This window comes from Mesoplodon mirus (assembly GCF_964341445.2).
Source record: "Mesoplodon mirus genome assembly, chromosome: 17".
NCBI classification, from domain to species: Eukaryota; Metazoa; Chordata; class Mammalia; order Artiodactyla; family Ziphiidae; genus Mesoplodon; species Mesoplodon mirus.
This window is the reverse complement of record NC_138993.1, coordinates 7,855,272-7,883,142: the sequence shown is the minus strand read 5'-3', so window position 1 is coordinate 7,883,142 and position 27,871 is coordinate 7,855,272. Positions and strand designations below refer to the sequence as shown.

Below are 27,871 nucleotides of genomic sequence, written 5' to 3'. Positions count from 1 at the left end.
TGGAGGGGCCGGTGGAGGCGCCGGTGAGTAAATGCCGCAGATTCTGGAAAGTTCCGATCAGTACGATACATAAGGCTGAGACGCTGGGACCTTCTCTTGCCGGTCGGTAGTTCAGCGGCGCGCTGGTGAGCGAGCGGGTGAAGATCCAGGCAGGCAGCCCGAACTGCGGAACGACCTGCGGAGACCGAGCGCAGCTTTCTCCCGTGGTTACTCCTCTGCGAGCCGCCACTGTCTCCAGGAATCCGGCGGCGCCAGACCGGCAGACCGTCCGTGTGTCCGTCCGCGTGACAGGACCGGACCCCCCGGGAGCCGCGCGCGGCCGGGGCAGGAAGCAGCGGCCGGAGGACACAGACCGACCCGAAGCGGAGGCGGACCGAGAGCCGGCCATGTCGGTGGTGGGGCTGGACGTGGGCTCGCAGAGCTGCTACATCGCGGTGGCCCGGGCCGGGGGCATCGAGACCATCGCCAATGAGTTCAGCGACCGGTGCACCCCGTAAGTGGGAGCCTGCGGGGGCGCTGGGGGGAGGTTCTGGGGCGAGGGCAGCAAGCCGGCGGGGACTGCGGATCCCGGGGACCCCAGGCTTGCGGCTGGCCGCGGAGCGCCTGGGCGAAGGAAGGGCGATGTGGGGAGCGGTGCGCCCTCCGTGGGGTCGGGATGCCGGCGGCTCAGCCGCCGGGTAGGGGAGGGGGCTTTGGGATTCGAGGGGCCAAGAGAAGCCCGGGAGTCGAGTCCCCCGGGGTCGTCCCTTCTGGCGGGCTCCCTCCTGGGGGCCGGTCTGCGGCCAAGACCGAGACTTCGCTCCCTTTTCTTGGCAAGAAGCTTCAGCCAGCTACTTGCACGGCCGCCCCCGTGTCCCCACCCGGCTTCTCTGAGCTGGCCGAGCCGCCCCCAGCTCGTCCCCCTCCCTCCGAGCATGTCTTTGCGCACCGCAGAGCTGGGGCTGCCGAGCTTTTTCTTCCGCATTGTGAATCTCGAAATGAGCTGGAAGCTTCCAGAGCTCGTATGCTGCTTCTTGTGCAGGGAGCGGGCGGATTGTAGTTAGCGACCACAGAATCACTCCTTTGATGATGAATCTACCTTTTCTTGCTCACTCTTGGATCATTTGTGAAAGATGTAAACGGCCTTTTTTCTCGTTTTATGAAAGCCGTTAAAGAGGAATCCTAAATCGTGTTCTAATTTCTTTAATTTTGAACGGCTTAAATAAGGAGAGAAAAGAAAAATTGCACACTTGTGCTAGAACTCCTCTAGAGGATGGATGTTGTCACTGAATTAAATGGTATACTCTACAGCAGCATGGGGTGGGCAAAGGGTAACATTTTAATAAGCAACTTATTTGGAGGGGAGTCTTAATTTCTCAATATATTGTACGCAAACATGCCTGCGTGTACATTGATAAAAAACAACTGCTTACTTCTCAGGGAAAATGGTGTAGGTATTTATTTTTAAGTGCCTTAATCCCAAGATAAAAATCATAGAATGAAACATCGAGCCCAAAGGTGAAATGACTGGGCTTATATCACTATTTGAGTGCAGATGAACGTTTATGAAAGTGAACAGAAGTGAGAAAATAACCAAACATTGACAGTATCAGTAGCATTTGGAAGACTGCTATTCACTGAGCATCTCGTGCATCAACCTCTTTATAAAGCTACAGTCTTTTAGTTTAGCTGTGTAAAGGGCTCTGATCGGAGTATAGTAAGAAAGAAGATAGTATCTCAGGTTTTCATGCTTAGGTGCAGTTTACATCTTTGTTCTCTTTGGTCCAGTAAAAGGAAGAAGAGTTGTTGAAGGGAGAGTAGAGAGAGATTATGTATGTGGCTATAGTGACCACTGTGAAACTAAAGATGACAGGTGTGTCTCAAAAATGTAAACCAAGGGCAGTACTGGAGTTTCCCTTAATATTTTTTATATAATAGTTGTTTGACTTAACTGCATTGGCTACTATTAATTTCTGTTTAGTATAATTAATTTGATTCTCTTCTTGGAAAATGAGTAAATTCGTTCTGCAACTATATGTTTACTCTGAGCTTGGAGTGATATTCTGTTTTTGGAAGGTATTTTAAAGCTCTAGCCTTTGCTCCAACAGTTCTCTGGCTGTTAAGATGCTATTTAGCACCTGCTCAGATAATTTAGGTCTAAGATGTCTCTGTTATAGCAAGTTTAAATTTGATTCAGCTTGATATTTAATGCCTTCAGTGTATTCCCGTTTTGCTCATATCACACCATTATTCCTACCTGCCCTGTAATCTAAAACCTAATTCACTTTCATCCTTCTGACAAGACTTTATTGTGCTTCTCTCTGCTCTGTGCTACCATTCTATTTCCATTGCTCAGAAGGCTGTTTAACAGTTACAAGTCACTTCATCTCTTCAGAGCTGACTTAAAATGTAACTGATTATTCAGTCCTTTTGCTCAGCATTTATACTTGGTTCTGTTGTGGTACTTGCTCGGCATCATTTTTACTTGGCTTCCTCAAGTAGAGTCTTCTGTATAGGACCCTCTTTTGTGCTTTTAAACTCCGGAAGCATAACTTAGGCCCACTTGTTTCTGTTTATCTAAAAACCTTTGATCATAAAGAGTCAGATGGTATATCAGGGCGGCAGTAGGTAGGATAGTGACGTTTAGATTTGTATGGAGTTGGTAACTGCGAAGTAGTTACACCATATTTTGTTAATCGTGGCTAGGACCAAGTTAATAATACTCTAACTATTCAAAGCATTTTCAGAGTTAATGTCCACTTGCTAATAATTGGGGCCTGGAGAATTATGCTGGTGCTTGCAGTACTGGAAAATGTCCTCTGAGCCTTGAGCAGACGGGAGTGGGGGCCAGGGTGGGGTGCAGCTGCCGCCTAGATTGGATTCTCAGAGGAGCAATTAAACAGCTGACCAAAGCTTTGGAGTCCAAAATTGTGCTGTACTGTGCCCCCTTTCCCCAGAATGGGTAGGATATTTTTTTTCCTTTTTTGGGGTAGGAAATTTATGTTAGAATTTTCCTCTTGTCAGTTAAAAAACCTCCACATTTATGCTTTTTAACATTTGTAAAACATGTTTTTTAAAATTTCTTCTAGATCAGTCATATCATTTGGATCAAAAAACAGAACAATTGGAGTTGCAGCCAAAAATCAGGTATGTTCTTTAAGAGGATTCTGATCACTTTTTAAGAGAGAAGTTTTAAAAGCAAAATCTCAGAGACATACAAAAATACGAAATACCTAAGCCTATCTATTTTTGAGTTTTAGAATTGTAATGCAGATATTCCTTATGAGCCCTTAGATACTTATTTTTTTCTGTTCTCTTCCTTTTGTTTTATTGAATAAGATCTTTAACTTTCTAATTTTCCAACTTTAATTTTTAATAACTTTCCTACCTTCTAATGTATCTAATTTTTAAAACTTAAAAACGAGACACATGAAGTTCTTTCATGTGAAGTTTCTCATGATACTCATTTAAGAGTTAAAGCTTCCTTTTATAGAAGGAACTTCTAAGAAGCTCTGTGTTTAAAAGTGTTTTCAGGTTACTTAATAATTAAGGTAGTACGAAGAGAACTTGTTGTCTAGGCCTGTGCTGTCCTGTAGAGTAGCTATTACATGTGGCTCTTGAGCACTTGAAATGTGCCTAATCTGAATTAAAATGTGAAGTATAAAATATATGTGATTTTGAAGGCTTAAAATGAAATAAACAATCTCATCAATTTTTTACGTCAAGTACATGTTGAAATGACAATATTTTAGATGAATTAGGCTAAATAAGTTATTGGAATTTTACGTATTAATGGGACTTGAAAATTTACCTATGTGGCTCCCTTTAGGACTCACATTATAACTTGAACTTTGGGGACTGAGGAGAAAAAAAATAAATATGAAATACGAAAATCCCTTTTGTGAGAGGCTTTTAAGAAAGGGACTGAAAGCAGGCCTGTTACAATATGTAAACGTATCAAAGTAACATACACTGTACACCTTCAGCTTACACAATGTTACATGTTGACTTATTTAGTTTAAAAAAAAGTTGAAAAAATTCTCTTAATATAGAAAATAGTATTGCTAAAAAAAGAAAACTCTAAACCTTGGAGTACTATATTATGACTAGTTGGAAGAGAGGAACAAAAGAGCAAAAAAACAAAGCAGGGAGGAGAAATGGGCATGCCCACTCAAAGTACCCTACCCAAAGGGGAGAGACATTAGTGAAGTAACAACCTCCCCACATGTGGCCGTTGAGAAGACTGATGTCCCGGACCTGGGATCCCACTGCATTTTTGTGGTCATGTGAGGAAAATCTGTTGAGGCTTAGATCTAGCCTGTAGATTACTAGACATATGTCATCTCGGTTTTAGCATCGCAAGGAATTTTAGTACTTAAACATTGTTTGAAATATTCCATATTATTTGAAAACTAGTGTTGCCAAGCTATATTTTTCTCTTTAAAAGAAGTAGATCAGAGAAAGAAGTACACAGGAAACTGTTTTGGTATTTTCAAACTAATAACTTTAGAAGTCTTTGTTTTTCATCTTTTAATTATTTTTGTGTTTTAAATAAGGTTCCCACTGCTGACATCTTTGAGTGAAATATGCTATGAAGTGGGACTTGTATATCCAGAGCCTAATCATCAAAAATATGTACGTGCAGTTGAAAGCATTACCTCATATAGAAACTTTTTGAATTACCCTTGCGTTTTCTGCTTTTTGGTATAGATAATTAACATTCCATGCTATTGATAGGGAAAGTAGCAATCAGTATATTTTGTGGCACAAAGTACTTATCCTGGCCACTTAGCGACTCAACAAATAGACTACTGTAACAATTAACTCCTTTTTTAAAAAAATGTGACCAGACTATAGTGCTTCTAGATATCCTTTTTCATTTTTTCATTAGGTATAAAACAACTGTAGTGGGAGAAAAGGAATGTAATAAAGTGATATATACAGTTCTTGGGGTTTGTTCAGAGCTCCAGGGATAGTTTCACTATCTGAGTTTATCTTGCAGACTTTGAAGCCTGTGTGTATCCCTCTCACTGCCTCCCTCCTGGCATTTCTGTAGGAAAAGGAGAAATAATAAAGTCCATTCATTGATGGAGAAAGTCAGGGCTCTGGGGAAGGTTACTTATATCCCTCTGATTTGAGTTGTACAAGTGACTTTCTTTTTAATTGCTGGAAGTACTAATAGGTGTTGAAATTAGAAAAAAATTTAAATCTCAGTGTTTTTTTTTTTTTTTTTTTTTTGCAGCAAATCACTCATGCAAACAATACAGTGTCTAATTTCAAGAGATTTCATGGCCGAGCATTCAATGACCCCTTCATTCAAAAGGAGAAGGAAAACTTAAGTTATGATCTGGTTCCAATGAAAAATGGTGGAGTTGGAATAAAGGTAATATAATCAAGCAATCTTAGATTCCTTACTAGGAAACTGTTTAATTCATCTACAGAGAAAAGTACTTAATTCTTAATGAATATGTAACTCAGTTTCCTTATTTGGACAAGGTGGTCTTTTATTTTTTATCTCGTCTCTCTTAAACTATAGGTTTATGTTTAAATCATCCTTGAAAATTATTCACATGGTATATACTGCTGTAACTTAATTTGTGTTTCTCATAACGTCTTGACAATTATAAGATTTAGAATTCATGGTGTTTAAAGAAATCTAAATTGTGTTGTCATATCAAACAAAAGTCTGTTCCAATACAGCTCATTTGCAGTTGTTTGGAGAGCTACAGTGTAATACAACCAGATATCTTTTTTTAAACTACAGAGGCATTCCTGTCTTATGATCTACACAAAATAATATTTATCCCAGTGATTCATCTCTTCAGTTAGAGTGGAAATTTACTATCTTCTATAATACTTTGACTAGTACTTTGGATAGGGGAAAAATCTGCCCCAGCTTTTTTTTCTCTTCATCTCTGGGGAAGAATCTTTCTTCCTTTTTTTCTTTGCTTTCCTTTCCCTTTTTCTCTTCCTTTTACCTTTCCTTTCCTTCTTTTCTAAACAGTTATAACAGTAAAGGTTTTCTGGAAGAGAATGTGTAATAATGTTTGTATGTTAATATTATTAGCATGTAACTTCTAGGACTACAGTATTTAAAGCATTTTCTTTCCTCAATACAGGTAATGTACATGGATGAAGAACATCTGTTTAGTGTGGAACAGATAACAGCCATGCTGTTGACGAAGTTAAAGGAAACTGCTGAAAACAACCTCAAGAAGCCAGTAACAGATTGTGTTATTTCAGTAAGTAGAGTTCAGCAAGGCAGTGTGTTTTATTTTAATTTGCCTTTTTCGTGTTACTTTGTAGTATTGAATGTGTGAAAGCTGTCCTACTACTAGAGATCAGAATCCTGCTGCACTCTATACCATAGCGTTCAGCAGCATTGCGTAGTAGGTTTGAGTGGTAATTTTAGCCAGAAGTTGCAAAGGTTTTTGAGTGGTGTTACATGTCAATATGTCCTGTCAGGCTTTTTGAAAATACAGACTGATTGGTCGAATTGGAGGATATTCTGAAGTTAGTTGATGTATTGAGAGACAATTGTATACTTACACGAGAGCTTTTCAGAATTTTATCCACACATGAGAACCAGTGAGTTGGTTCTTGGTGATAAGTAGTTTTAAAATGTAACCTACCAGTAGTGACAAAACCTAGGTTTTTTTTTTAGCATTGGCAAGCCCGCTACTTTCAATGGACAGTTGATAATTAGGTTATTAAGGAGTATTTGCAATGGACAAAAGTCATTTTTTTTTTTACATTAAGGTTTATTAACACTCCCTTGTTTATGTAAGGGATTAGGAAATATGATGTTAGTTGATTTATAGGTAAAGATTTGATCTGGAGGAAAGTGTATACATTAAAATAAGATTAGGTGTTAGTTATTGAGGTTAGAGAAACAAGGAAAAAGAGAGGCCTTTCTTCTTCTTTTGAAGACTTAGTTCTCTTTTTTCTCTTCTAAGTAGTTAAATTAAGAGAGCTACTCTAATCTCTCCCGCTATCTCTTTTCTACCTAGCCCGTGTCTCAGAACAGCTGTTACCGTGAGCTGGAGATTGCAGCCAGGCTATACTGCCTGTATAGGACAGGGTGTCACTTCCCCTGCCCCAAGGATCCTTTACGTACATTTTATACCTAATCACCTCTCCCACATGAAAGTTTAGTAGTACAGATTTAGTGTATATCCGTTTCTGTACTGTGGCCCTTTAGACAGCCACAAGCCATTGTAAGTAGCTAAATATTTTTTTGTCCTTATGTACCAATTTTCACCCTCTACAACGTTATTATTCTCTGGAGAATTTGTGCTATGGGGAAAAGTCATCTTTTATTTGGCAGGGTGGCCTGTCCAGACCTGTCAGAAGCCTTTATGGCAGTGCATCCTGGGATATTGCAAGAAGAGAGGCAGAAAGGCTGAAATTTCTCTTGCAAGACAGAAGGTGTTCTCCTAAAGGAACGTCTGGGTATTGCTTGGAGAAATGCTGTTAATCTCTGGTAAAGTTAAAGAGTTAAGTTACACGTCAGTGGTCCTTCCTTCCTCTCCACCCCGTCTTTAAATAACCTAATACGGAAAACCAAAAGCGTTCTGATCTGAAAGGTGAGCAGAGACCCACCTTTGCTCTTGTCCCTCTCTCGGAAGCATTTATAGGTAACTTGGGGAGAAAATGCGAAAGCCACTGTAGCAAGTTTTCTCTTAGGTACCTTCCAGTTAAGTGATGATATGAATGTATTGTTAGACACTCCTCTGGAAGAATGTGCCAGTTAAGGTGCTGTCCTAGAAAGCAATCAAAAGAATTCATCTAGCTAGCAGACAACACCGTAAGAAACTTTATCCCTTGAGCTGATTTTGTTCTTCTTCCTCTTAGAAAAATCAACAGGCTTTGACAAAAAAGTTTCATTTTTGTGATCTTAACAGGTTTACTGAGTTAGAAGGTATCCCAACGATTAATGCTTAAAACCAGCGAACAGCAAACTAAAGGGCAGAGGCTAGAAATAGCTGTATTATCTTTAAGTTCCTGTAGTCTTTATAGTTTAATTACATTTAATGTTGACATAGCAGAGTAATTTCCAAATGTCAGTAGAAATTTAAGACTCGTTTGGAAATAGTATTTCATCCTCTTAAATTTAAGCTTTTTGTTAGATTTAAGTAACTGTTGATGTCTTATGAATATTCCTGATTAGTTTTTATTTCAGGTTAACGTTTGGTTATAATAAATTTGATACTTATAATTTTAGGGCAATCTCTTCAAAAGTAGTTACTGTTTCTGAAAGTTAAAGAACTTGCCATTCTTTTTGTGTTTTGTGACTTGGCTAGGCACTTATTTAGCTGGACTGTTGTGAATTGGTTACAGATGGTTGTGAGGGATTTGTGTGTTTTATTTCGTGTGTTCTAGGTAAGTTAAAATTCTTCCCCTTGTTTGCAGGTCCCTTCTTTCTTCACAGATGCTGAGAGGCGATCTGTCTTAGATGCTGCACAAATTGTTGGCTTAAACTGCTTGAGACTCATGAACGACATGACAGCTGGTAAGAAAAAAACTGTTTTTGTGTAGCAGTTAACATACTTTCGAAACTAAAGTTAAGACACACCAGGTCCTGTTATTAAACACTTTCATGTAGGTGTAGAAACACAGCCTATTAAAAAACGTGTTAGGTTTGAAAGCAAAAATTCTAGCCTTTCAGATGCTTGTTTTAATGAGAAATTGGCACTTTGTCAAATATATGAATCTGTTTTCATTAGGAAATTCTCATGTGTAAATTTTTTAATCCTTTAAATTAGTTGTATTGGATTTAGTTTTTTATTTCCTTACCTTGTTTTTATAGTTAAGAAACAAGTTTTCCCAAAACCTCATGATTTTGGCTTTTAGAACTACCTTGACTGTCGATTTAGCTTAAGTTTTTTTTTCCCCCTCATAGGCTTCCCGATTGTATGTGGTTAGGAGTTGATCATTCATCTTACATCAGATATTGATTTAAGCTGCACGGTTTGCCAGGCACCTTGGTAGGAATGGATATAGTGGAGAGCAGGGCACTCACTTATCTCCTCTTAGACCTTGTATCAGTTTCTTGTGATACAGATGCACTCAAAGTCGTTTACAATGTAGTGTATTCAGGCAAAGCAAATAAGACTTTGTTTAGTATGTTTTTAATAGATGCTTTAAGAACTCTTAAAGAATTGATAAAGGTGTGTTCTTAAGTACACATATTTAGAAATACAGTGGTTTCAAAATTCAGAAAAAGCTAACACACACTACTTAAGATAGATGAGTTATGTGCCTTGAATCTAATTGGCAGGAAATGCAGTTGCTGTAGTTATATATTAAATTCTTAATTTTTTTGGATAAGCAGTCTCCTAGCAGGTTGTGGTTAAAATGTAAGTATTGTGTAATGAGTCTGATGTTGTTTGTGTGTGGTTACATGTGGTTTACATGCCATTGTTTTTGCATTACGTATGTCTTCTCTGTCACATCTCTCCATATATTTAAAAGTGATAGAACATTGTTCTAAAATCAAAAAGGGACAAAGTATGAAGTCAGATATAAAAGAAATATGTTCACCTTTAATTAATGGAAGTACAGTCAGGTTTCCTGCATGTGTGATTATATTGGTAACAATGAAATTCCTAAGAAAATGTGAACCAAAGAATTGAAACATACTAATTTTTTTTTAGTTGCTTTGAATTATGGAATTTATAAGCAGGATCTCCCAGGCCTGGATGAGAAACCTCGAGTAGTGGTTTTTGTTGATATGGGACATTCAGCTTTTCAAGTGTCTGCCTGTGCCTTTAACAAGGGAAAATTGAAGGTAAAGTCATAAATCAGAAATAAGTGACCCAAATATTAAATGTGTGACAATTGTCATTACTTTAGGCTACTGAGCTTCTTGATTGTGCTCTTCTAGGTAATGAAGAGTTTTGGGTAAAGATATTAACTAAGAGTTGTTGCTAAGGTTGGTCCTCCATAAAGACGATGTAATTGTTTTCGGTACTCTTTAATTGTTCTTGCTCAGGAAAGAAAAGCTTTTTAAGGTTATCTTCTATGTAATCATTAAAATTAAAGATATCTTAGAGACTTAACATTTCGTTTGGATTTTGTAGTTACATGTCTCCTGACTGACTTGGATTTCATGTTGTAGTTTAAATAGAAATTTTGAGCCTAGGAGTCTTCGGTTGTTTGCATAGCGATATTTAAGATTCCAGTTGCAAATATGATTGAAATAACCAGATTATTTGTTGTTTTAACTGAATTAGGTACTGGGAACAGCTTTTGATCCTTTCTTAGGAGGAAAAAACTTCGATGCAAAGTTAGTGGAACATTTTTGTGCAGAATTTAAAACTAAGTACAAGTTGGACGCAAAATCCAAAATTCGAACACTCCTTCGTCTGTATCAGGAGTGTGAAAAATTGAAGAAGCTAATGAGCTCTAACAGCACGGACCTACCGCTGAATATCGAGTGCTTTATGAATGACAAAGATGTTTCGGGAAAGATGAACAGGTGTGTCTTGAATTCTGACAGATTAAAGAAGGAACTTCTTGCTGAAACTGTAGTCCGCCTGTCAGCTCTAGCTGTGGTGTTGAGTCTTGGCCCACATTTCAGGATTGTACCGTATCTGCTGGAAAGACTGCCAATGTCATTAGAACTAGGGTTGCTTCTGCAAAGAGGGTTTTTAGGAAGATCTGTGCTCAATGCCCTCGTAGTGAAGTCTTTTGGGTATTTTTCACTTTTTAGTATTTCTGGGCCAGTAATTCAGTAATGGTTTCACAGAATACTTTGCAGAAATACTTTGAAGAGAATGGAAATATTCAAAGTAATGAAAACGGGATCACCTCAAACATTAAGGAATAAAATGGAAATCTTAATATAAAAGTGATTTCTTCTAGTAATACCGGTCGAATTGATTTTCTCCTCATGCCCTTTCTGCATCTGTTTTGTATATTTTTTGAAAAAGAAAAGTTACAGATTACAGTATGGTTGAACTTGGCCCATGTGGAGTTCAGGGTGTCTGAGGGAAAATGTTGGGTTGATAAGACTTATTTTTTAAAAAATAGGACAGGATATTGGCCTTACGATAAGTTTTCTAAAGATTTCTGAAGTTTTCCTCTTAATTGCCAAGGGCACAGTTTGAAGAACTCTGTGCTGAGCTCCTGCAAAAGATAGAAGTTCCCCTTTATTCATTGCTGGAACAGACTCAGCTCAAAGTAGAAGATGTGAGTGCTGTGGAGGTAGTTGGAGGCACTACACGAATCCCAGCCGTGAAAGAAAAAATTGCCAAATTCTTTGGAAAAGATACGAGCACGACGCTCAACGCAGATGAAGCAGTGGCCAGAGGGTGTGCGTTACAGGTACTGCCGCCTCAGCCCTTCTCCCTCTGGGGGCTCATGCCTTGAACCATTTCTGCTTTACTTCGTCGAGGTGGGGTCACAGAGAAAGCAGAGCCCAGTGCCCAGTTAGACACCACAAGGGGGTTACTTACATTTCCATAAATCGGTGAGGCCTTGGGGACACAGGATCTGCTTCAAGTATTGGAAGGTTTAGGAGGTTTAAGATGAAAAGACATACAGAGCTAGTGTTTCTCAAGCTGGGGATTAGGAACAGGCATGACTCTGAGGGGATCATAGATAACACAGCTGTGGAGCGCAAAGTAGCTGTGAGGGGGTGACGGTTGTCACAGAGCACCGAGGAGGTCAGGGGAACGGCAGCCTGGTGCAGTGAGGAATTGGCGTGGGGAAAGTCTGCAGGGTTAAGAGTATTAGCTAACAGGTGGTTTGATGAAATAGCCGTCCCCCCTCCAAACTGATTGTAGCTTATCCAATAAGGAGGCAGCTCAGAGGCCTGAAGTTTGGCAGAGTAAAAGCACAAAATCTAGAAGTTACTGATAAAAAAAAATTAGTATTGGTTTATACTCAGGATATTATAGTCAAATCTGAGTAGTTTTAACTGAAGTTTAAAGTTAATTTGTTTAAATTTGATCTAGTTAGCACAGTTTTTTTTAATACAAAGCAGTAGATTCTTTACAGAAAAGTGTTTAGACTGACCACTGTGTAAAACTTTTAAAAAAGAACATGTAGATGCTGACTATTGCCTGTAATCCATTGCGTCATCAAGATTCGTCGTGTTTTGTGGGGTTTTTGTTTTTGCTGCTTCCTTGACAATGGAGTGTGCCTCCTTCACTAACTCTAATTCCCCAGAACTTCGGAAGTTTATAGTTTCTTTAGAAGTAGAGCTTATTTTGGCTTCTCTTTTGAAGAATCCTGTGCTATTGACACAGTCAGAGATTTATTGACTTTTAGTTCAGTCATCTATTTAGTCATTTTTATGTGACAAGTCTAAATCCGCTGGTTGGTCTGTTGGGTGTTGTCTACCCTAAATTTGAATTGACCATCACTTCCTTCATTCCTAAAATTACTTGAAAATAGGAACATTTTGGTTTTACCCTTTTTCAGTCTTAGACATTTGAAAGGCAATGTGGACAGAGCTGTTTGGATGTATATACACATTCCAAAGTGATACAGCTTGTAATTAAAATTGCTATCAGCAGGGCATTTCTGGAAAGACCAGTGTTTTTTCCTCAGCCCCTGTGAAACTTGTTACTAATTAACAGTTGCTAGCCTAAGATGCATTGTACTGTTTATCTTTATATCTAGTGATTGCCGTAGTATTTAGATGGTAAATCACTTATGCTTAAGACACATACACTGTAAGCAATTTCGAATTTGAATTTAAACTTACCCATTCTATTTGAATTGATTTTTTTTCTTTTTTAATATTTATTTATTTGGTTGTGCCGGGTGTTAGTTGCGGCAGGTGGGCTCCTTAGTTGTGCCTCACCAGCTCCTTAGTTGTGGCAGGTGGGCTTGAATTGACTTTTATATTAAAAGCTGAGTGAAAATTTTCATGTGCTCATGATAATTTTTTTTTTTTTTTTTTTGAAGTGTGCAATCCTTTCCCCAGCATTTAAAGTTAGAGAATTTTCCGTCACTGATGCAGTTCCTTTTCCAATATCTCTGGTCTGGAGTCACGATTCAGAAGATGCTGAAGGGTATGTAGGAGAAAATAACTTTCAGATACTTTATTTTAATGTAAAGAAAAATTAGCAAATGAGTTTCATGGTAGAGTGTTTGATTAACTGGGATCTTTCAACAACCAGACTTACCAAAATATTTCTCTCATTTTGAGTTATAAATGGTGAGATGGGATTGATACAGCTCTTAGAACGTGTTTATTCTGTTTGCATAGCACAGTGAGCTTGAACACCTGAGCTGAATGCCTTTGTTTCCTCTTAGCGTCCATGAAGTGTTCAGTAGAAACCATGCTGCTCCTTTCTCCAAAGTTCTCACCTTCTTGAGAAGTGGGCCTTTTGAGCTGGAAGCTTTCTATTCTGATCCTCAAGGAGTTCCATATCCAGAAGCAAAAATAGGTAAGCAATTCATTGTAATTACTCTTTTGAAGACTTGACTTAGTCAGTGTGCAAACTTAAACATTTTTTCTGTTCTTAGCAATGTTGAGTGGGACGATGCCATGTGAAGACATTTTCATTTTGGGATAGTGGTGATGGGGAAATCTCTGTTTTATTGGTGAATAAACTGGCCTATAGAGATGCAGTGACTTGCTGGTGCTGCTGTTGCTTTCAAGTGTATATATATAGGAGCACTTGAGTATTTTTCCTTTTCTGATACAGTCTATGCTTAAAGGATTATCACCTACTTTTAATATTAACCTTTTCTCTGGGTGAAATGTTACTTGCAGAATATTGCTTAAAACCTGGCTTGGAAACCATTGAAGCTACTTCTCAAATGTACCTTTGTACTGTCATCTTTTTTTAAAAAAATACATCTTTATTGCTACATTTTTCCTGGGGAGGTTTGACATTATCCATCTATTTTGACCCATAGTTAACTTTGAAAATCTGGGAGAGCCACAGGCATCTTCTTCAATGGCCTTGTCTCTTTCCCAGGATACTGGTAAAATTTGCCAGTATTGCTAGATCGCTTCAGGGCTCACCTTTGCCCCACACCATTTCATAATGAAATTGTTTGAAGGAGTCTAACCTGGCCAGTTGTGTTTTCTTTCTTACTACTTAAAACTAAAAGTGGGGCTTCCCTGGTGGCGCAGTGGTTGAGAGTCCGCCTGCCGATGCAGGGGACACGGGTTCGTGCCCCGGTCCGGGAGGATCCCACATGCCGCGGAGCGGCTGGGCCCGTGAGCCATGGCCGCTGAGCCTGCGCGTCCGGAGCCTGTGCTCCGCAACGGGAGAGGCCACAGCAGTGAGAGGCCCGCGTACCGCAAAAAAAACAAAAACAAAAAACAAAACTAAAAGTGTTCTGACACGGGAGTTTTTATTTTTTAAAACAGCTTTTATGAATTTATTTATAGATAATTTAAGAAAATCATTGAATATAGACTAAAATTTTGACAGGCTGCATTCTAGTCCCTATTGTGCAGAGGATAAAATCTAAGCTCTTTAGCATGGCATCAGATTTTTCATTTTATCACCAAAACTGAGAAGCTTGCACAGACTTCAAGATCCATCTTACATGTCTCTCCTGTGAGCCTTCTTGGATACCCTTTAGTCAATGCTGTTTCTTTAACTGCATCTTACGGCAGTTATTTCCTGAACCTAGTGATTTGATAATTAGTGAAGGTCTATCCCAACATATTTCACCGACCTACTTAATGAATCTACCTTTCTGTATGTCTGTGTAGACAGCACGTTAACTCCAAGGCTGTGAAATCCCATAGAGTCCTCCGCACAGAACAGGTTCAAACTACTGAAGTTTGTTTACCGGTTTCTGTAGTAACGGTACTATTGGTGGAGGTGATAACTAACACTTAGCCCTTGGTTCCATAGTTTTAAGTGCCCAGTGTAAAACACTTGTCACCTCAAACCACAAAGGTACAGATAAAGTAACTTAGAGCAGGTCACACGGCCAGGATTCAAGCCCAGAGAGTCTGGGTCAGGGTCAGCACTCTGAACTCCTACTCAGGACTGCTCTGGAACTGCTCTGTAATGCATGATAATTTCAGGCTTTGATACAGGTTTTAGCTCACCTCTCCTATTTGAAACATAGGAAAATGTTTAGATCATTCAGTCAGAAAAACAGTATTCCCAGGAAAGGCCCTACAGAATCAAAATGCAGGAAGCGCTTGATATCCTCTGCCTTACACTTGAGATTTCCATGTCGAGGTTGTGCTCACCTGGAGAAACAGGGTAGGAGGCAGCGGGGGGACAGCTTGTCATCAGCCTTCACACAGTGTCTGTGTCGGAGTGTTCAACAGAAAGTCACAAGAGTGCCCTTGCCTTTGAAGGTTTTATGACATACTCAGACTAATCCCAAGTATGATAAGTAGACTGTGTACTTAGGAGTCTATTTGAAGAGGTTGTGTTTATAGTTTACATTAAAAGGCTTAAATGTAACTCAGTTGGTAGAGAAAACGGGGAGATTTTGGAATAGCAATATTTCTTAGCCTTTGCTCGATAGATTTAGATTCAGTTCTGAAATTGTCAGTTTCTTTTTGTCCTAGGCCGCTTCATAGTTCAGAATGTTTCGGCACAGAAGGATGGAGAAAAATCTAGAGTGAAAGTCAAAGTGCGAGTCAATACGCACGGCATTTTCACCATATCTACAGCGTCTATGGTGGAGAAAATCCCAGCCGAGGAGAACGAAGTGTCTTCTGTCGAAGCAGACATGGAGTGTCAGAATCAGAGGCCATCAGAAAACCCAGATGCCGAGGTAAGTTTGTGGGTAAGCCTTTGAGTTTGAGTATATAGTTGACTTAATTCTAAGCCCTAAGAGACAGGTAGGGAAGGGTTAAAATATACTTTTCTTAATTGTGATTAAAATTTTGGTTAATGATGACAAGCAGTTGCTAGATGACAGTAATATACAGCGTGGAGTTTGGTGAACTGTGACTAAATTCTGTGTAGCTTTATTTGAACTGGCATGTGATAATTTAGAATGGGTAAAGGTTCTTTGAATTGTTTTTTTAAAGACAAAGGCCATTTGAGAAATCAAATGCCGACTGATGATTCAGAAAAAAAAGACTAAATACAAGAACTGTTTAGGGAAATACATAGCAAATATTAATGCTGTGGTTTTTGGGGGGTTTTGGTTTTATTTTTTGGTCGTATGGCAAATTTTGGCTTGGGCGTTTTAGAGCCTACTTGCTTTCATGTACACGGTTTGCTGTGTTAGGGAGGGAGGAGGTGAAGTGTCCGCCTGGAGTACAGAAGTTGTTACTGTCCACGACGTTAATGTAGACGGCATTAGCATGAATGCTGGTTTTACACGGTCTACAGGCGAATTCTAGGAAGCTTTCAAATAGATGAGCTGTTACAGTTCACTTCTGGGTAATAATCAGAAATAGTTTAAATGAAGAGGTGTAGGCAGTTACAGTGTTTCAGTTCAGATGTGAAGAAGGTATTATAACTATGATCGTTCCTAGAACATTTAAAGAACATTAGCATTTGAGCCTTCGTTTTGGTCTCATCAAGAAGAACTTCAGTGTAATGAATTAAATGACCAGGGCCACATACTTTCTCATTAGGCTACAGACACCATTATTCTAATGCCTGTTGTATCCAGTCTCTTAGTACCTTTTGGGTATATATATACACCAGGAGTGCCTTGCTTCTGGATACTTCAGTGTCTGCCTTAGGATCTCGAAGCTCTGAAAGAAAAACATGAGAGACTTCCAGGTGGGCAGCAAGTAGTTAAATTCGAATGTTTCAGGCTTCTCCCAAAGATGGGAAAAGATCATAGCAAGCACTGATTTACTGGGGATTGAGGTGTCTGTTAACATGTAGCATTTGTTCCTTATGCTGGGAGTTTTTGAGGTGTAAATAGTTGGATCATGAAAAGAAAGTGGGGACAGAGAGGGTCTTGCGTCTCTCTAAACTGAGGTGGTGAACCCCCAGATAACTGACCGTCGGCTGTTTTATGTAATTGTTCGGTTCACTGAAATGGAGATGTGTCGAGATGTGTGATGGCCGCTGTGCAATTAGGTTTTGGGGAGCTTGTTTCTGGGAGAGAGGCCTAGAGTAAATCTGCTTCCTATGCTTTTGAGAGTTAATATCTGTACAAGGCTAGATGGAAGCTTCTTGAAGGAGGGTTCTTGATTGTCATCATATCAGTCAAAACGCTTACTACGTGTGTTGTTTAACTACATTAACTGTTATCATTCAAAGAATTTCTTACAGGTTTACAGTATCTAAGAGGTTTTCAAATACTCTGTGTTTGTATGCTTGTATCAGTATCTCTCCCCCCTGCCTGTGAAGGTTTCAGGAATTGAGTGTGTACGGCCTCCGGTGCCCTGTAACCTGTTACGTTTATACAAGTGCACCTGCTTTCTACACCCTTTGTGCCTGGGCTTTCATTTCAGAAAAATATCCAGCAAGACAGCAGTGAAGCTGGAACACAGCCCCAGGTACAAACTGATGGCCGTCAATCCTCACAGGCTCCCCCTTCACCTGAACTTCCCTCAGAAGAAAACAAAACCCCAGATGCTGACAAAGTGAGTGACTCTTCCAGTTCATTCCGTTAGACAGTGTTGCAGCATGTGATCACTAATGATACCATTCAATCCGCAGTTTCAAGAGCAAGCACCAGGTTATCGTATTCCATGTAGGGTTTTTTTTTTTCTGATAATTTTCTGTCTTTTCCAACTAAAACCAGTTAGAGGTACTCCAGCTCAACTGAGGGAACTGAGTATCCTGCTTTTTAGACCTGAAAGCTTCTCTTCAGTAACCGCCACTCCAAGCAACAGGAGGCGAATGCATACCTTTTGTTGTCTTCTCTAGTACTAGAGGTATCCGCGATTGCGAGCACCTGAAACAGATACATCCTGGTGCTGTGTGATTAGTTTTCACTTGAATTCATCCGATGATAAATAACGCGGGCTAGAGTAGTCTAGTAAACTTTTTTTTCTCCTCTCAAATTACCTGTCAAATTTATATGAATTAATTATGATGACCTGGTAATAAGTTTCCATGGCTATCCCAGATCGGCACTTTGCAGATCTCCATTCTTTGTGCGGGTTGGCTGTAAATCGTTAACTTTCATTAGTAGTCTGGTTTTCTCTCATTCTGAGGACAGAGTTCTTTACCCTCACATGAATTATAGAATTGTCCCTTGGGGTCCAAATGCACGTTGCACTTGGTAAAAGGTTCTGGTTTTTAATCTCCCATGCCCTGATTGATCCTTTGGGGGCCCTGACATGAGCTGCAGGTCCTGATTCTGATTTCTGGAAACCTGCTTTTTCTCCTGGTAAAGAGGTATGTGTTGATGGTGTAGCAGCGTTGCTTTCTCTGCAGTGGTTGGCTCCTTAACTTCAGCATCCCTCCCCTTCACCACTTAGTGTTGAGCATTAACCGACTCAGGCCAGTGGCCTCAGTAACTGTCTGGAGCATGACACTGGCTAGCATCTTATGTTCTTAGTTGTCAGTGGGACCACTAGCGTCAAACCCTTTGGAACATTACCACAGACCCCCTTGGAGGATTCCTCGTCCGTGCCACGTCGGATGCCGTTTTGTGATACGTTGGTTTTGTCAGTAGCTGGTTTAATTTTGTTCGGCTACATAGTCTTATCGTGACTTAACCTGCATACGTGTGACTGTCATCCATTTGGTCCCCAAATATCTGTTGCACTCCTGTGTTTTGCCAGGTGTAGGTGTCATTTTTCTTTCTGTGTTTCATGCCCCCAGAGCATGCACAAAATATTGGGGGGTGGGCCTCCCTGGTGGCGCAGTGGTTGAGAGTCCGCCTGCCGATGCAGGGGATACGGGTTCGCGCCCCGGTCCGGGAGGATCCCACATGCCGCGGAGCGGCTGGGCCCGTGAGCCATGGCCGCTGAGCCTGTGCGTCCGGAGCCTGTGCTCCGCAACGGGAGAGGCCACAACAGTGAGAGGCCCGCGTACAGCAAAAAAAAAAAAAAAAAAAAAAATATTGGGGGGTTCTCGTGCACTAGAGGGAAGAAGAAGACATGGACCTTGCAGGCTGACCGACCAGATCATTGCTAGGGTTGCAGCTCACAGCACTTCACAGATGTGTGATTTCTAAGGAACGCTGAAACAGAAGTCTGGGAAACATGCGGTCTAGTCCCGTCTCTGTCTTTATAATTTTAGCCAAGCCACTGAACCTCTTTCAAGTCCCAGTTTCTTACATAAAGAGCCTAGAATTTTAACATCCTTCCCAACTCCCCGAAATTCCCCGGTGTCAGTGCTTGTTGTGCCTCGTGGGCTTGTCCCTGTTTTACCATCTCAGCCAATCAGGGTACATGTTACATAACCCTCGGTTATCTTCTAATCTGTCCTACAGCTGAGTTTCCTAAATTGCGTTCTTTGTCATTTGTGCTTATAGGAACCTGCAGAAATGAAAATTAATAAATGAAATTAATGAAATGAAATGAAATTAATGAAATGAAATTAATAATGAAAATTAATAAATGAAAATATAAAAGCCTGTGAAAGGCTTGGAAAATTAAAGGCCATAGGAGATACTTCTTTAGCCCTGTATTTACGTATTTTGGAAAAACTTACAATAAACTTAGCATTTGCTACATCGTTCCATTGGCTTCCATTTTAAGACCTTTTAAAATCTTTTGACCTTGCAGAGTTGCTAATGAGAAGTGGTATGACTCAAAGGCAGATAGTAGAAATAAGGATATATATATATAGACATATACGTGTGTGTACGTAATTTCCAAATTCAGGAAATTTTAAAAGGCACTCATCAGTGTAGTGATAATTGTAATTAAAGCACATTTAATGCTGGGATACAGGGCCTCAAATATATATATTACAGGAATAGAGTTGATCCTCACATGCTTAGCAGTTGGTCAAAATCCATCTGGTGTTACCATTAGATTGTAGACTATAATTTAAAGATGTGGTAATTTAATAATAATATTTTTGCCTTTTTGGAGTCGCAAACATTGCTTAAAGGGATTAGAAAGCAAGGACTGATGAAGAAAAGCTTTAGCAGGAGAGATTAAATTTAAATTTAATATGAAAGGAAAAATATACTGGTGAATTCTTGAAGGGAAGTGTGGCATGTTTAAGTGCAGTTGCAGCCCTGATTTAAAATGCGTGGGTGGAAAATTAGATGATCTCTTATACATTCTTCCAATTTTATGATTTTAGGGATTTTAATTTTTCCTGAGTCCTCAGTAAGTATGATAGGGAGATTTTTGTTATTCAAGGATTAGTTAAGAATTTCTCCTTTTTTTTTTCTTTTTTTAACCCCTCTTCCCAAGGCTAATGAAAAGAAAGTTGACCAGCCTCCAGAAGCTAAAAAACCCAAAATAAAGGTGGTGAATGTTGAGCTGCCAATTGAAGCCAACTTGGTCTGGCAGTTAGGGAAAGACCTTCTTAACATGTATATTGAAACAGAAGTAAGTACTTCATTTACATATTTTTATTTTGGAATGTGTTTAGTTTGGCCCTTTTATGCATATTTCTAATAGATAAATGGCTATAATTCTTTCTCATATCTCATAAGTTTATACAATTTTTAGGGATAGGATGAAGCCAAAACTAATGGTTTTTTCAGTTAAATTTCTCTAAGCAAGTTTTGTTTATATTTTTGTAACCTTATTAAAGAAATCTATACCATAGATCATTCTGCTTGGTATAAAATTGATTGCCCAAGTTCTTATGAAGAAATTGGGTGCTAATATCTTCTAGCCCAGGGAGCAATACAATTGGTATCTCAGGCCACACTAAATATTTCTGTTAAAATACATTATGCTTCTTTGTAGTCTACATATATGAAATAATTGAGATTCATTTTTCCTTTACTGAGATGGGAACATTGTATTTAGAAACTTAATAATAAACTCTATTCCGTTTATATTATATTTGGTAAATAAATAGACTCTAAGTACATTTATTTATCCTTGATTTTAAAATGTGGTGGCAGAATTGTGTGGCTGTTATACATTGGTCAGTATTAATCCCAGTAGGAGACAACCAAGTAACTACATAAAAGAAAACAAAATTGTATAAAAGCAATAGATTGGTTTTTTCCTTAGTATTAAATCTGAAATGTGAAAGCTATGTAATTTATTATATAATGTTTAAAAAAAACCTCATTCTGTATATTTAGAAAATGAAGAACTTTGTAGGAATTGTTGGAAGAATTTTATAAGGTATAAATTATAACTGTTAAGACTGATTTTTTTTTAAATATATAATCCTTGATTTTGTTAACTCCAGAATCTAAATAGTTAAAATATAGTTACAGGTAGCAGAAGACTGGAATTAACCTTTTCTGTTTCCTGACAGGGTAAGATGATAATGCAGGATAAACTGGAAAAGGAGAGAAATGATGCTAAAAATGCAGTGGAGGAATATGTGTACGAGTTCAGGGACAAGCTGTGTGGACCATATGAAAAATTTATATGTGAGCAGGTATGTTTAAGGCTCTGTTTTTATCCAGATAATCTCATTATGAAGTGTTTAATATGAAATTTGACATTTAAACCTCTACTAGATTATGTAAGTTTAGCTCTTTGAAAACAAAACAGCTTGAAATAGAAGTTGTATAAACAAAGTCATGGAGGGAGAGGCTCACTAGTGATGTGCCATTTTATTCTAGTTTATCCCAATGAGTTTAGTTTTTACCCTCAAAGAAAGAACCAGTCGGCACTCTTATTCATAGTCTGTGACATCACAGTTACTGTGGCCTAGAAACATAAATAAGAGAAAATCCTTGCTTTCAAAGGCCGCAGACTTTTTTTTATGACTCTGGTGCCTTGGTTGCTCTGTCATTGCTTTATCCCATAAGGCTCGTTCATCCAGTCATTCCAGAGTTTATCAGGCACCAGTATTCCCCTTAGGCTTTTGTCAGCTCCCAGGAGCAGTATGGCTCTAAGCAAATCCCTGAAGCTCATTTGTGAAAGATGGGCCTTGGAGAAAAATTGGCTAGTTAGAAGTCTAGAGTGGTTTCGGAATTAATTCTGAACTTAAGAGAATTTAAACTCGGGAGTCTATTTTAGTCCTGAGATCCTGAGGCTACTTTGTAATATATTTCTTTCTCAGCTCTGAAGCTGGATTTCTTATGGTTGGGATTCTGAAGTAGAGATGACCCAAACCAGCTAGACCTCCTAAAGCTAGAGTATAACTGCATACTTTATGTGAGTTTGTTAGGAATGGCTTTTTTGTGTGTTCAGTGATTGAATTGTCAACTGGTTTAGTTTTCCTTTCAGTATTTGGTAGTTGTGGAAGTGAGTAGAAAGTTACTAATTGAGACCTAATTTATTTATTTGTTTGTTTGTTTGTTTGTTTTACTTTTTGGCTGCACTGCGAGGCACGTGGGATCTTAGTTCCCTGACCAGGGACGGAACCCACGCCCCCTGCAGTGGAGGCGTGGAGTCTTAACCGCTGGACCACCAGGGAAGTCCCTGTGATTCTATAACCACATTTCAGTGTACAAATTGCCCAAAATCGGACTACTGAAATACAATATTATAAGTCAATAAGAGCATTCTACCACAAATTTTCAAATATCCCCGTGTAACAGAGAGGATAGCCTAAGAATAACTGTCAGTCCCTCTTGTAAAATATTGTAGGGCGCTAATAGTGGAGTGTTTATTGCTCCCTGATATTTTTCAGTGAAGAGAATCCAGCTAATCAGTGCCTTCCTAGAAATGAAATGAGCTACTTGATGTTTAACACTTCTGAGGACGACTATTTTGACTATTTTAAAGTAAGATTGCCACTAATACTGATTCTTGTGTTCCGTATGTAGGATCATCAAAAGTTTTTGAGGCTGCTCACAGAGACTGAGAACTGGCTCTATGAGGAAGGAGAGGACCAGGCTAAGCAGGCGTATGTCGACAAGTTGGAGGAATTAATGGTAGGCCCTTCTCTCCCCCTAGAAAGCAGTACGTGTGTTTTAGATGATAGACTTTTAAAATATAATTATGACAAATACTGATTTATTACACTCGGTTTTAGAAAATTGGCACTCCAATTAAAGTCCGGTTTCAAGAAGCTGAAGAACGGCCAAAACTGTTGGAAGACCTAGGACAGAGGCTGCAGCAGTACGCCAAGATAGCAGCTGACTTTAGGGACAACGTAAGTCTCTGTAGAGAGCGAGGAAGCTACCCTAGATTTATAAGCTCGCGTTCAAGTCGAGGAACCTTCATTGTGAACAGATGTTCGTTCCTAAATGAGAAATTGGGTTTTGGTGTGTGAGACCAGAGGTACATGTGAACTTCATGGAAAATTGGGTCAAGTTAGATGTTACTGTTCAATACACTTAATTCTACAGAATGACCAGGGTTTTCCATTTAGGATGAGAAGTATAACCATATCGATGAGTCTGAAATGAAAAAGGTTGAGAAGTCTGTTAATGAAGTGATGGAGTGGATGAATAATATCATGAACGCTCAGGCTAAAAAGAGTCTCGATCAGGATCCCGTCATACGGGCTCAGGAAATTAGAGCAAAAATAAAGGTGAGTGTCATTGTCTAGTGTATACTGCTGTGTTTTCTTAGGGATTCTGGTTGCAATCCTTTGAACCTTGAACATAGCCATTTTTGCTTAAATCTTTTTACCTCATCCCAAGACCAGGTTTCTGAGTTTGTTATTGACATTACAAAATGTGGAATACCTTGTGAGTTTCTGTTAAATTTCTATTTCTTCATTTGTTCATTTAGTTCAACAAATATATTTGTTGAGCCCCTACCGTGTGCCAGTTACTGTTCTAGGAGTTAAACTGTCAGTGTACAAAGAAAGTCACCGCCCCTGTGGAAGTCACCTGCCGGTGGGAGGAGGACTTGACAATAAACAAGCATTGTATTAAGATTGTATTAAGTGCCGAGGGGAAAATAGTCAAAAGGGATTAGGAAACTTGGGGCGGTGGAGAGGGACCCAGGTCAGTTTTTATCAGGGAAGGCCTTGCTGAGTGCATGAGGCTTGAAGGAAGTTGGGAAGAAAACCAAGGAACTGCTTTCTGCCTGGAAGAATATTCAAACCCAGTGAAGGTTAACATGAGCCTTTGAGGTCATGGGCTGTAAGCTTGAATTCCAGCTCTTTGCTCACTACATTTTCTGTTCCTGAGGTTAAGTTACTTAACCTCTTCTCCATAGGTGGGGATGATAATTCCTACCTTTTAATAATTGCTGTGAGATTAAATGGGTTAATAATATGTGAGTAGTTATTGAGTCCCTGACATACCGTAGAAGAATATTCACGTCTCTTTTGATCAGGCTTCAAGCTATAGTTTTGGGCAAATGTGTTGAGCACATGGAGTTTTTTGAGATGTGTATAATTGGAGTTGGTAGAAAAATACTGGCTCGGGTATGTAGGAAAGGAATTGAAAATGAACTGGAGTTAGTGTGATTATTAGTTTTGTTTTCCTTTCTTAGGAGTTGAATAACACTTGTGAACCTGTTGTAACACAACCCAAACCAAAAATTGAATCACCCAAACTGGAAAGAACTCCAAATGGCCCGAGTGCTGACAAAAAGGAAGAGGACTTAGAAGGCAAAAGCAATTTCAGTGCTGAGCCTCCACATCAGAATGGAGAATGTCACCCTAACGAGAAGAGTTCCATTAATATGGACTTGGACTAGATGACATTAAGCTGACTTAGTCCTTCAATTAATAAAATATTTTTGCCATAGTATGTGATTCTACATGACATACTGAGACTATTTATATTTTCTTTTTTAAGGATGTTTAGAAATTTTGTGTATTATATGGAAAAAGAAAAAGCTTAAGTCTGTAGTCTTTATGATCCTAAAAGGGAAAATTGCCTTGGTAACTTCAGATTCCTGTGGAATTGTGAATTCATACTAAGCTTCTGTGCAGTATTACCATTTGCATCACTGAGGATGAAATTGACTTTTGTCTTTGGAGAAAACAAAGTGTATCCAAGAGGGCTGTGATGAAACTCTTTAAGCATTTGTTCCTGCCAAGGTAGTTTTCTTGCATTTTGCTCTCCGTTTCAGCATGCGTGTGGGTGTGGATGTTTATAAACAAGACTAAGTCTGATTTCATAAGGGCTTTCTACAATTAATTCTGTCCAATAGAATATCACTTTTTGCTTTGATATTATTAAAAATCCAGTGACTAAAAGCAAAAGCTAGTGAAATGTGTTAGCGGCATGCAGAACAAAACCTTTAAAATTTATCTCTCCTTATGCAGTGCATTGTCATGTGAAGGTGTAACATGGAAGAAACGTTGATTCTGTTTGTAACTGATATTGTGAAGCCTCTTATGAGCTTTAAAATAAAGTTCATCTTATGGTGTCATTTCTAAACAGTTTTGTCACTAACTTAAAAATGGGATTGGAGCAGCATGGTGTAAACTGAAAATCCAACTTTCCTTCTTTGCTGTTTCTTATATACGGTATCACTGTTCTAAATGAGAATGACTTTCTCCTGATAGAAAAGTAGCATATGTTGATTACGTTACAATTTTTTAAAACTACAAAGTTAAATGTAACTTATCTACCACCCAGAAAAAAACAACTCTTCCAGCCTTTCTCTCCTGAAGGTGGTGTGTATGTGTCAGCACGGGGGGGCATGTTAGTGTAGTGTAGGCTGTTTTTTAAAGCTCTGTGTACAATCAGGGAAATCAGTAAATATGATCAGGTTTTATAACTTCACTGCTGTACTGAGTCCCATTATAAAGACATACATATTAATACATAAAAATACTTTAGCCAGTCCCAATGTTGGTGGGCTTTAGGTGTTTCTCATATTCTAAATAATGCTGCAATGAATCTTGTCTCAGTACAAAACTGAAGCAGTGTCGGGGAGAAGGCCTGCATACTTAGGGCGGATAATGAGTTAACAGTTACTACCCACCAGTGTGCAGCAGTTGCCTCCCTCACCAGTTTGGGGTGTTCATCTTTTAACTGTTGCCAGTCTATTATAATAACTACTGTTGAGCTACTCTGTACCAGGTACTTCACATAGTTTGATTCTCAAAACCACCCACGAGGTTAAGTAATTTACAAGATCGCACAGGAATTTATCAGAGTTGGGAACAAACCCGGGCGCTCAAGTTACTCTGCGTGTAGTAAAGCCCACGGTCCAGACAACCGTTCTGCATTGAGTAACGTGTCTCCATTTGTGTGGTGCGTGCTTCAGCACATTAAATTTGCCTATTAGTGTTTCACGAATTGAGTATTTTATTCATTCTCGTTTGTAATGTTTGAATATTGGTTTTTGTGTAAAACGTTCTTATAAGGATCTTAACCATTTGCCAGGTGGTCAGCATTTTCCCACTTTGTAATATCTTTGACCTTTTGCCATCTGGAAGCCTTACATTTAAATATAATCTGTTTCTGGGTTTTTATGGTTTATGTTCTCTTAATGCACACTAATATATATTCAATGGGTATACATTTACCCATAGAGAGGAGAAGACAGTGTTCTGTGTACCATCTGGAAGCTCATAAAACCCAAAGATTTTTAAAAGTGTGAATGGGAAAACATTTCTTTTTCTTCTACCCCGAAATAGCACCTGATGATAATGGGGGAAGTATCAGTCTGGCCAAAATCAGTTTGTTTCCTATTCAGGGTTAGAAATTTTCTATAGCATCACTTTTCTGTAAAGGTGAAGCAGAATTTCAAAAAATGGCTCAACTGACTATAGTTTGCAGCCCTCAGAATTGCATTTTGGATATGGGAGAACACATTGTCATGTTGACTTTTATAATACATTTTAATATCATACCTAGTAATCACCTAGAATCCTCAGGACATGGACCAGTTTGGATAAATGCTGTTTCACAAAAGACTGAATTTTGTATTTAATTTTCCCTTAGGTTGTCACGTTATGACAATACTTCCAAAAATGTCTAGTCATTTTAGTAATTGAACTTTGAAAATTAAACCTTTAGACCATGATGAACACTGGTAAAGCCTGAGCAACAATTAACTTAATTTCTTAGGTAAAATCCCCAAAGTTGACTTGATTTCTGTTTGTCCTTGATTCCTCATCAGAAGGAAGTGTAATATGCCCACCTCCAAAATAGCCTATGGAGAGCTCCTTTCTGAAAGGCCAAAAAGTAAATTTCACATCCAGTTAATGTGATCAGTGACCACACACATTTATCAGCAGCTTTCAGGGCATTTTCCCCTGTTACTACTTGTCAATGTATGTATACCCAGACTTCTGTCTTGCCTGTGGTACTTGCTGTGGAGGAATGTCTCACTATATGTAATCATGGCACAAAACAGTTGTGTCTACTTTTACGGGAAGACTGAGTCTTAATATTTGGAGAAAGATTCCTTTTCTCAAAGTATTGAGTAGGTTTGGTTTGGTTAAGCTCTCCTGGTGGGCAGGATGACGAGGAAGTTTCCCTATGCTGTTGCTACTTGGCTGCGGCAGATGTGCGATGGTTCTGTGGTGGTGGTCTAACTTTGCTAGCTCTGGGTACTTCCTAAAAAGACAACCAGTCAAACTTAGTTACTTTTGAGTCTATTTGCGTATAGTTTTTAAACAATATAAGCATGTGTAGCATAACTGAAAACTTTAGGATAAATTTAGCTTTTCTAGTAACTAGTGGTTTTACTTTCCCAGAATTGCTCTGCTTAAGGACCGGTGGCAGTACGGTATAGTGGAAAGAGCACATGTCGGGGGAGGAAAAGATCTTCTTTCTTATCCGAGGGTCCAAACTGTGCGCCCCGCCACTCCGCCCCAGCACTGTGGTTTTTAGGCTGATCACCTAATTTTTCTAACCTCCATTTCCTTATCCAAATCTATAGACCATAACTGACCGAGTCTGTCTCTGATGTTGTGGATTCCTCTAAGGCAGGGTTTCTCAACCTTAGTTCTATTGACATTTTGGGCTGGATAATTTTTTTTTTAATTTAACAGATTGTTTCTATGTAAAAATTGGATATTTTGTTCATCATGGATTTTTTACTTGAATTTTTTTTTTTTTAATC

The 27,871-nt window shown here is 39.0% G+C and overlaps 1 protein-coding gene across 2 annotated transcripts; it reads left to right on the top strand.

The window, feature by feature from the left end:
• The first annotated feature begins 35 nt into the window (after positions 1 to 35).
• On the top strand, positions 36 to 25,230 carry HSPH1 (heat shock protein family H (Hsp110) member 1). 2 transcript variants are annotated; one of them, XM_082602165.1, is made up of 19 exons: positions 36 to 493; positions 3,069 to 3,126; positions 4,536 to 4,614; positions 5,222 to 5,362; positions 6,099 to 6,221; positions 8,392 to 8,491; positions 9,636 to 9,769; positions 10,215 to 10,459; positions 11,079 to 11,307; positions 12,898 to 13,004; positions 13,249 to 13,382; positions 15,488 to 15,696; positions 17,345 to 17,476; positions 20,216 to 20,353; positions 21,246 to 21,371; positions 22,711 to 22,818; positions 22,920 to 23,039; positions 23,259 to 23,420; positions 24,335 to 25,230. In XM_082602165.1, the coding sequence occupies exons 1-19, from the start codon at positions 469 to 471 to the stop codon at positions 24,539 to 24,541; spliced, it is 2,577 nt and encodes an 858-aa protein (XP_082458291.1). In that variant the 5' UTR covers positions 36 to 468; the 3' UTR covers positions 24,542 to 25,230. The 2 variants fall into 2 exon arrangements, with proteins under 2 accessions (XP_082458291.1, XP_082458290.1); XM_082602164.1 differs by lacking the exon at positions 4,536 to 4,614.
• The last annotated feature ends 2,641 nt before the right edge of the window (positions 25,231 to 27,871 follow it).

What these genes read in the sequence shown, in the direction of transcription:
- HSPH1 (XM_082602164.1), top strand. Translation starts at nt 387, where the DNA reads ATGTCGGTGGTGGGGCTGGACGTGGGCTCGCAGAGCTGCTACATCGCG. An exon ending in TTCAGCGACCGGTGCACCCC is followed by an intron (nt 494 to 3,068) that starts GTAAGTGGGAGC and finishes AATTTCTTCTAG; the next exon opens with ATCAGTCATATCATTTGGAT. An exon ending in AAATTAGAGCAAAAATAAAG is followed by an intron (nt 23,421 to 24,334) that starts GTGAGTGTCATT and finishes TTCCTTTCTTAG; the next exon opens with GAGTTGAATAACACTTGTGA.